A 9,221-nucleotide genomic window follows, 5' to 3' on the forward strand; every position below is an offset into this window, starting at 1 on the left:
GAAAACGTTTTCCTTTGGTAAGCGATATGAACCGTTTGGGAGTCGACTCGTAAGGGTGAGCCGAGCCAAATGTTCTGAAAAAAACATATATATGAAAAATGTATAACAAAATGCATGAAAACAGATAAGATTTAGTTAAAAACAAAACAAAGACAGCAATGTTGACGAAATATGTTTAATATATGTGTACGGGGAAAAATACACGTTTTTCTTCCATATACAGAACAGAGAGAACAGTGGAGCAGTACAGGGGGGAAAAGAGTAGCCAATCAAGACGCAGCTCTGTTGTCATGGCAACACCTCTAACGTCATAGGCTTTAAGTGCAGGACGTTAAGGTTGCCATGTTGTTACGGCAAAATCCCGTAAATTATTATGGCTCTGCGGATGAACGTGTGTGTTGTAGATGTAAACAGTGAGGATTTTCTTTGTTTTTTATTTGTTTACATTTTTACAGTTTACATTATATTGGGTTGCTTTGTTCATTTTTTAAAAATATAATGTTTCTTTTAATGCATAAAATATTTTAATTGAGATATTTTTACACCAATAAAAGTTCCCCAAGCTTTATATAACCTCACATTTGTAATAGTCAGTTACGTTGAACTTTTTAATAAAATACGATTCATTCTCTACCTCTCGATTATGTTCGCATAATAATGTTATTTATTCAATCATTAAAGTGTTAACTATACTGGTGAGTTATTCACTAAGCTGGCAACCCTGAGCAGGGTCGGAGGAGGGGATCTGAACAATGTCCATCTCAACATGCACAAATAAGAGCTGCTGCTGCTGCTTCTGCTTCATCAGAGCTAAAGAAGAAGAGAAATGTTCCTGCGAAAGCCCTCCTGTACCATCAGGGGTTCCTAGGGGGTGGATGTGTGGTCCAGTTACGGTTTAAATCACTATCTGTAATCCAGTGTCTCAGGCTGAGGCTCAGCACATGATTGTGAAAGGGATGAGTTCTCTCCGGCCGTGTGGCTGCTCCTCGATCGTGTCCGACGGATGCGAACCTCAGCATCATGACCACAGCGCTGGACAACATATCGACTTCGGCCCTGATCTGGGAAACGGGGACGACGAGTTCTCCGGTTCCTCAGATTGCAGCTGTGAACAGCACATCTGGAGTGACACCTCTGGAGGTCTCAGAGGGAAGCTCAGTGCTGCGAGGTATAGCCGTGGCAGCTCAAGCTCTCCTCCTCCTGTCCATCTTTCTGCTGTCCAGTTTGGGAAACTCTGCCGTGGTAATAGTGATCATCAAACACCGGCAGCTCAGGACGGTCACCAACGCCTTCATCATGTCTCTTTCGCTGTCTGACTTCCTCACAGCTGTGCTCTGCCTGCCCTTCTCCTTCATCATGCTGTTCAGTAAGGACGGCGCGTGGATATTCGGCGAGCGTTTCTGCATCGCCAACGGGTTTTTCAACACCTGCTTTGGGATCATCTCTACGCTCACCATGACGCTCATCTCCTTCGATCGCTATTACGCTATCGTCAGGCAACCGCAGGAGAAGATTGGGAGGAAGAAGGCCATCCAGCTGCTGGTGGCCGTCTGGATGTCGGCGGTGATCTTCTCTTTCCCGTGGTATCTCCTCGTACGGACGTCAGAGCACCTCGTCATACACAAGCGTGGATTTTACCACTGCATGTACGTCTTCCACTCGGGGACGTCTCGCATGGGCACGGCGTACAGCGTCTCCCTAATCGTCGTGTGCTACCTCCTTCCATTTGCACTTATGTGCTTCTGTCACTACAACATCTGCAAAACGGTGCGTCTCTCAGAGATCCGGGTGCGACCTGTCACCACTTACGCGCACCTGCTCCGCTTCTACAGCGAGATGAGAACGGCTACGACCGTGCTCATCATGATCGTCTTCATCATATTCTGCTGGGGACCCTACTGCCTCATGGGGATCGTCACGGCCATCGGAAACTACGCCTTCAATCCTGCCATGGACGCCGTGGCCGTGTGCATGGCGTGGGCCAACGGCGCCATCAACCCACTTATTTACGCCATGAGGAACCCCAACATCTCTATGCTGCTGGGTCGGAGCCGTGAGGAAGGGTACAGGACTAGAAACGTCGCGGCTTATCTGTCTGCTCAGACTCGAACCCGCAGACGATCAGTATCACGCTCGCACGCAATACGAGAGCGCTACATCACAGGAACACGTGCTGGTGGAAACAGTCGAGTGTCGTCTTCAAGCCCAGCTAACGGTGGAGAAGTGGCCATGTGGGCGTGCAAGAACCCAGCAGTGTTCTTCTGCACAGACGCACATCTCGACACGGCCACCGAACTCGGACATGAACCAAAACACAACACGGCCAACACCAGTCTCTGATCTCTGACATTTTTCCAATGGCTCGTATAACATATAAACATATATAAGTAGCTGGACTGGCGTTTTAAATGTCATTCACATCGATGTTTACATCATTTTTGAAGTGCCAAACTCTACACCAGGGTGCGAGCAATCGCATCACAACACTGTGGATGCATCGAAACATAACATTTTGGGTTGTGGCGCTTTAATATGGGGAGACGAGGGATGATGAGGGAGACGAGGGGCGATGAGGGAGACGAGGGGCGATGAGGGAGACAAGGGATGATGAGGGAGACAAGGGGCGGTCCTAACACTTATTACTGTTTATTTAACCTTCCTCTTCATGCGTCGCCATGTCTGGTTATGTGATTGCACTTTAGGTGTTTAAACTGTTAAAGTGTCATGTCATTACAATGTTACACAATGGCAGTGTTACAGTGTTACACAATGGCAGTGTTACAGTGTTACACAATGGCAGTGTTACAGTGTTACACAATGGCAGTGTTACAGTGTTACACAATGGCAGTGTTACAGTGTTACACGATCGCAGTGTTACAATGTTACACAATCGCAGTGTTGCAGTGTTACACAATGGCAGAGTTACAGTGTTACACAATCGCAGTGTTACAGTGCTACACAATGGCAGTGTTACAGTGTTACACGATCGCAGTGTTACAATGTTACACAATCGCAGTGTTGCAGTGTTACACAATGGCAGAGTTACAGTGTTACACAATCGCAGTGTTACAGTGCTACACAATGGCAGTGTAACACAATGGCAGTGTAACACAATGGCCGTGTTACAGTGCTACACAATGGCAGTGTTACAGTGTTACACAATGTTGCAGTGTTTACAGTGTTACACAATCGCAGTGTTATACAATCACAGTGTTAGTGTTACACAATGTTGCAGTGTTACACAATGTTGCAGTGTTACACAATGTTGCAGTGTTACACAATCGCAGTGTTACAGTGCTACACAATGGCAGTGTAACACAATGGCAGTGTAACACAATGGCAGTGTTACAGTGCTACACAATGGCAGTGTTACAGTGTTACAATGTTACAGTGTTACACAATGTTGCAGTGTTACACAATCGCAGTGTTACAGTGTTACACATTTGCAGTGTTTACAGTGTTACACAATCGCAGTGTTATACAATCACAGTGTTAGTGTTACACAATTGCAGTGTTACACAATGTTGCAGTGTTACACAATGTTGCAGTGTTACACAATGTTGCAGTGTTACACAATCGCAGTGTTGCAGTGTTACACAATCGCAGTGTTACAGTGTTACACAATTGCAGTGTTACAGTGTTACACAATTGCAGTGTTACACAATTACAGTGTTACCGTGTCACACAGTTACATCATTACACTGTCCCGGTCTTACTGCATTATGATGTTCTGATGCTCCTCGTCTCCCTTAATCAAGTTACAAAGAAAAGATTTCTTCATTGCACTAAGAAACTAAAGTATGAACAATAGCTGAATTATTTACTCATTCATATTTAACTGCATTTCGTTTGCTCTTTTTTATTTGTGCACACACACACACACACACACACACTCTTTATTATCTCCACTTAATACACGTTTTTTTCAGAGGTTTTGTGCACACACACATGCACGCTGATCTACTCTAGACCAACACTGCTACAGTATTAAAAACAGCAAGAGAATCTGTTTACACAATAAAGATGGTTTCTGATCCAACTAAAGTACAAACCGTGTTTATTATTAATCGTCCACGCTCGTATTGTGTTCGTCCGAAACGTCAAAGGAAATCTGTCTGATGTCAAAAACACTCCACTGATTCCTGCCAGAGCTACGAGCTGTAAACAAAGTACAGAAACTTTATTTAACAGATGAAGCCAAAAACAAGAAAAGGAAAAAAACTCCAAACCAAATGACATTTTATAAAAAGGCAATAATTTCAGTCATTTCCTAAGATTTCTGCTGAAATGCCTGACGTCTGTGTGACACTTTAATTAATTCAGAAGTAAAATCCAGTTCCAGCTGAACAAGTGAGGCTTAAAGAGCAGCTCTTTGGCATCAGAGATGGATCTGTTTCCTTTGTTTGGTCTTTGTCTGTAATCCATTCCTTTATACAAGGTTTTAAATAAAGATGCTGAGAAACCCCACAAACTGGAGGGAAAAAAGCCTTCAACAGCATTAACACCACAGAGATTATTATTAATATTAATAAGGCAGTATTTACATGTGTACATATAAGAACACACAGAGAGATTACAGCGATTCACACAATATACAAGAGTGTAGAGTTTATCCACACAAATGCACCATTTCTAAGTTAACTCTTTCCTTTCTATTTTAGATTTTATTCTTATTATAAGAATCTCGGAATGAATCCGTCGATGTACGACGTTAAACTGGTAGCTTTAAGCTTCCACACTTTAGCCTCATTGTGCAGATGTGATACAGTGGAGTTATTCTGATATAGTGACACATCCTAAAGTGTACTGTTCACTTTATATTACAGCATTCATTCATTCATTCATTCATTCATTCATTCATCTTCTACCGCTTATCCGAACTTCTCGGGTCACGGGGAGCCTGTGCCTATCTCAGGCGTCATCGGGCATCGAGGCAGGATACACCCTGGACGGAGTGCCAACCCATCACAGGGCACACACACACACACTCACACACTACGGACAATTTCCCAGAGATGCCAATCAACCTACCATGCATGTCTTTGGACCGGGGGAGGAAACCGGAGTACCCAGAGGAAACCCCCAAGGCACGGGGAGAACATGCAAACTCCACACACACAAGGTGGAGGTGGGAATCGAACCCACAACCCTGGAGGTGTGACGCGAACGTGCTAACCACTAAGCCATCATGTGCCCCCCTATATTACAGCAATTTACCGATATTCAAGTAAACATATATTTTGTTATCTGAGAAACCAGTCATAAATTTTTCCCCCTCATCAACAATACTACACAGTTTTTATTCCATAACAACACTTAAAAATTACAAAATGTGGATTCATTTCAAGCCTTCATTTGTACATGAAAACACTTTAAAAACACCCGCTTAGTCTTGGTGAAGTGTGAGATGATGAGACTGAGCTGATTCAGGTGTCAGAGCAGGAAACACACAGACACTGACTCACTCATGTTTAATACAGAACCAGCGTGGGATTCGGTCTGTTAAACTGAACGTGCACCAAACACTGAGACATGAGACATTTTTACACACACATATAAACAGAGTTAGTCCATATTTCCAAATAAAATTTGAGTTTGTGTGCTTTTTTTCCCGCCAAAAGAAAAAAAAAATTAATTAGTCGAAGAGAATCAGAATATGTAATACCCGGACTTCACCACCAGATGGAGATACAGGGCCATACTAGAAGATCTATAAGATAATGTCGATCATTTCTTTCTAACATTGCTAGAAATGTTCCTACTTTATCGCTCATATGACGCATTAACACACGGCGAGCATGTTTTATTATGCACCATACATCAGTTTTAACTCTAATAATCCGGTCGCATCGCTAATTTGTCGTTAACATACAGATGTTTATTCTGTTTAGGATCATTTCTCATGAATGGCTTATTTGGTCGCTCAGCTAACAGGCCACAATAGTGCATAAATAGTGCATGAAATTTAGCATCGGTGCTAATATTCCTCATAGACTGGGTTTGGTGATCGTTCTCTCTCGACTCGTCTCGAGGTGCTGAGTGTTCGCTCGTTTGCGGTTGCGCTTCATTTTGCTCAGATCTTTGTCAAACACTTCTCCGGAGCGGAGGGCAGAGACGAGGTCGTCGAACTCTCCGTCCTCCTCGCAGTTCTCCCTCGCTTTACGGGCTTTACGCTCCTTTTCACGCTGCTCCTTCAGCTGAGAAACACAGAGAGAGACAGAATGTTAAAGTCATGTTCTGAAATGCTTCACCCATATTGTTAGCTAACCGGCTAAGCTAATCTGACAGTATTTCTGAGTAAAGCTCTAAACGATATTCAGCAGAACGTATATAAAGCACACTTTAGAAGTCACCAGATGATTTTGTAGACCACTACACTGTGCTGATAGTGTTGTACCTGAGCCTCCCTCTGAGCCCTGCGCTCCTCCTCCTCTTTGCGTTTGCGCATGTTCTCGTTGTCCTGTTTGGCTTCGGCGAACGCCTGCAGGAACTGATCGAAAATCCTGAAGAAATCGTCAGGCTGCATGGAGCTGGGATCCTCACCGAACACCTTCACCACCTTCTTAAACTGAAGAAGAGGAGAATAGTGATGATTTGGAACAAAAAATTACCTCACAATAAACGTGTATAAAAATACAGCTCGTAAAGACTTAGCACAGACGTCCGCTGTCTCACCGTAGTGTTTGTAGCTAATACGTTTAGCCTGCAATGCTAATCTCGAATAGAAAGCCTGGCATGTAACATGTAGGTCAAACAAACACTCTGATTATTATAGTTATGTGCTTTGCGTTTAGTCAGAAGGAGATATAGAGACATACAAGGTGCTTCTGCTGAGGGTACGGTGCTAATACAGTTAGCTTGTTGTGCTAATCTGCTAACCGCTAATCTGTCACTGGTATTGTTTACATCTGGTATCGTCTCCGGATTTTGTTCCTTCGAGTGAATAATTTGTCTTAACCTCCATTTAAGAAACACATCAGTTCTTTTTCTCCTTTTCCTCTGACACCCACTAAAAATCTCCATAAATCCAAATCTGCACACAAATCGGTTCCATGTGGCTCCTTGACCCAAGAAAAGTCTGCTTTGAAATGGATCTGTGTGTGTGTGTGTTTGTGTGTGTGTGTGTTTGACCCAGTTAATGTGCGTGTGTGTGTGTGTGTGTGTGTGTGTGTGTGTGTGTGTGTGTGTGTGTGTGTGTTTTCAGCATTCTAGTAGAAACCCAGTAAAACAGAGTGTGAGCTCCGAGTTGTGATCTACATCTGATTTCTGTCCTACAGACTGGACTGCAGAGGTTTTAAGGTCTACCTGAAAGCTTCGTGGTTAAAGAGGTCCGTCTCGAGTTCCACACGTGAGAGCCGTGAGAACGTCGTCACATGTTACACACAATTACATGAAACATCTTCAAGCCATCCATCACCATGGGAGTCTAACAGTCTATCCTCCATCCATCCATCCGTCACCCTGTGAGTCTAACAGACTCTCCTCTATTCATCCATCCATCAATCCCTCCATCTTCCAGCCAGTCTAACAATTCTTCCTTCACCCATCTATCCATCCCTTTATCTTCCTGTCTGTCTAACAGTCTAATAATCTATCGTTCATCCATCCTGTCAGTCATCTGACCGTACATCATCTTGCAGTAGTGAGTTTTACCGTCTCTTTGGCTTCCTGTAGAGAATCTTCTACCTCAGAGAAGCTGAATCCTGCCACAGTGTTGAACTGACTGACCACAGACACGAACTTATCCCCTGTGTCTGGGGGACGACTCTTCTGGTACTCCAGCTCCTACACACACACACACACACACACACACACACACACACACACACACACACACACACACACACACACACACACACACACACACTGTGTTTCTATCATGTATAAAAAAAACATTTATACATCTGTCTCCCTGTGTGTTACTCACCGCCTCCACACTCTTCAGACCACTGCGCAGGTTGTTGACATCTTTCTCCAGCTCTGTCATGCTAAAGGAGTGAAATATACAGTACGGTATATCATAATGTGTGTGTGTGTGTGTGTGTGTGTGTGTGTGTGTGTGTGTGTGTGTGTGTGTGTGTGTCTGAAAGCACCTACTTGATTTTAGCAGCCTCTGGGACATTCGGCAGGTCCTCATGGAACGATGACACCTTGGGATATTTCTGCTCAAGAATCATAATCAGGTAATGCAGCAGAGTGATGTTCCTACACACACACACACACACACACACACACACACACACACACACACACACACACACACACACAGATCAGAGCTGAACATGGTGAATGTCTTATGAGCGTTTTGTGTGCTGTTCTCCTCACTTGTCGATGCTGGACTTGGTGTCAGCGATCTTGTTGAGCGAGGACACTCTGAAGCCGTAAGCGTTTCCCCTTTGACCTTTGTTCATGTAGTTCCCGAGCGCGAGGACGACCTCGAAGAGCTGGCGCAGGTTTTGGCTCTTCAGCATTTCCGTAGACGCCTGACTGAGAGCTGAAACACAAACACACTCTCTCTTCAGATCGGACTGTTTTAATAAATATTAAAAAAAGGCTATTAATATCTTAATAATGTAATAATCTCTTATATGGTACGTTAATTATTACTCATTACTTATCTCCCGTCTATAACAACACTGAGCTTATAGATACACTGATGATAAATTAGAAGCTCTAAATGTTGATAAATTATAATAATAATGGATTATTAAAAGCTCCAATCGTGCAGAAACACACCTTCTATTTTTGGCTTGATGTCTGCGACTCTTTCAGCAAACTTCTTCTTGAAGTAGAGCGACTGCAGTCTCTGCTGATAGTGATTAATCCTGTGGGGTTGGACAGAGAGACAAGACGTGTGTTGGACAGAGAGACAAGACGTGTGTAGTGTGTAGTGTTTACTCTCATCCATTCATCTTCTACCGCTTATCCAAACATCTCAGGCGTCATCGGGCATCGAGGCAGGATACACCCTGGACGGAGTGCCAACCCATCACAGGGCACACACACACACTCTCATTCACTCACACACTCACACACTACGGACAATTTTCCAGAGATGCCAATCAACCTACCATGCATGTCTTTGGACCGGGGGAGGAAACCGGAGTACCCGGAGGAAACCCCCGAGGCACGGGGAGAACATGCAAACTCCACACACGAGGTGGAGGCGGGAATCGAACCCCCGACCCTGGAGGTGTGAGGAGAACATGCTAACCACTAAG

The 9,221-nt window shown here is 44.1% G+C and overlaps 2 protein-coding genes across 3 annotated transcripts in view; one reads left to right on the forward strand and one right to left on the reverse strand.

The window, feature by feature from the left end:
* The first annotated feature begins 24 nt into the window (after positions 1-24).
* On the forward strand, positions 25-4,477 carry LOC113649340 (G-protein coupled receptor 135). Its single transcript, XM_027157080.2, has one exon. It carries the CDS (start codon positions 1,021-1,023, stop codon positions 2,338-2,340), a length of 1,320 nt encoding a protein of 439 aa, XP_027012881.2. The 5' UTR covers positions 25-1,020; the 3' UTR covers positions 2,341-4,477.
* An 804-nt stretch (positions 4,478-5,281) lies between these two features.
* daam1a (dishevelled associated activator of morphogenesis 1a) overlaps positions 5,282-9,221 on the reverse strand; it is a 23,482-nt gene continuing 19,542 nt past the window's right edge. For both annotated transcript variants that reach the window (XM_047821420.1, XM_047821421.1), the window contains 7 exons: positions 8,737-8,825; positions 8,326-8,494; positions 8,098-8,205; positions 7,928-7,988; positions 7,654-7,785; positions 6,398-6,568; positions 5,282-6,197 (listed from right to left, as the gene is read on the reverse strand). In XM_047821420.1, the coding sequence (XP_047677376.1) occupies positions 5,988-6,197; positions 6,398-6,568; positions 7,654-7,785; positions 7,928-7,988; positions 8,098-8,205; positions 8,326-8,494; positions 8,737-8,825 (940 nt within the window). In that variant the 3' untranslated portion in view covers positions 5,282-5,987. The remainder of the gene's footprint in view (positions 6,198-6,397; positions 6,569-7,653; positions 7,786-7,927; positions 7,989-8,097; positions 8,206-8,325; positions 8,495-8,736; positions 8,826-9,221) is intronic.

This window comes from Tachysurus fulvidraco, chromosome 12 (genome assembly GCF_022655615.1).
Source record: "Tachysurus fulvidraco isolate hzauxx_2018 chromosome 12, HZAU_PFXX_2.0, whole genome shotgun sequence".
In the NCBI taxonomy this organism is placed as follows: Eukaryota; Metazoa; Chordata; class Actinopteri; order Siluriformes; family Bagridae; genus Tachysurus; species Tachysurus fulvidraco.

What these genes read in the sequence shown, in the direction of transcription:
- LOC113649340 (XM_027157080.2), top strand. Translation starts at nt 1,021, where the DNA reads ATGACCACAGCGCTGGACAACATATCGACTTCGGCCCTGATCTGGGAA.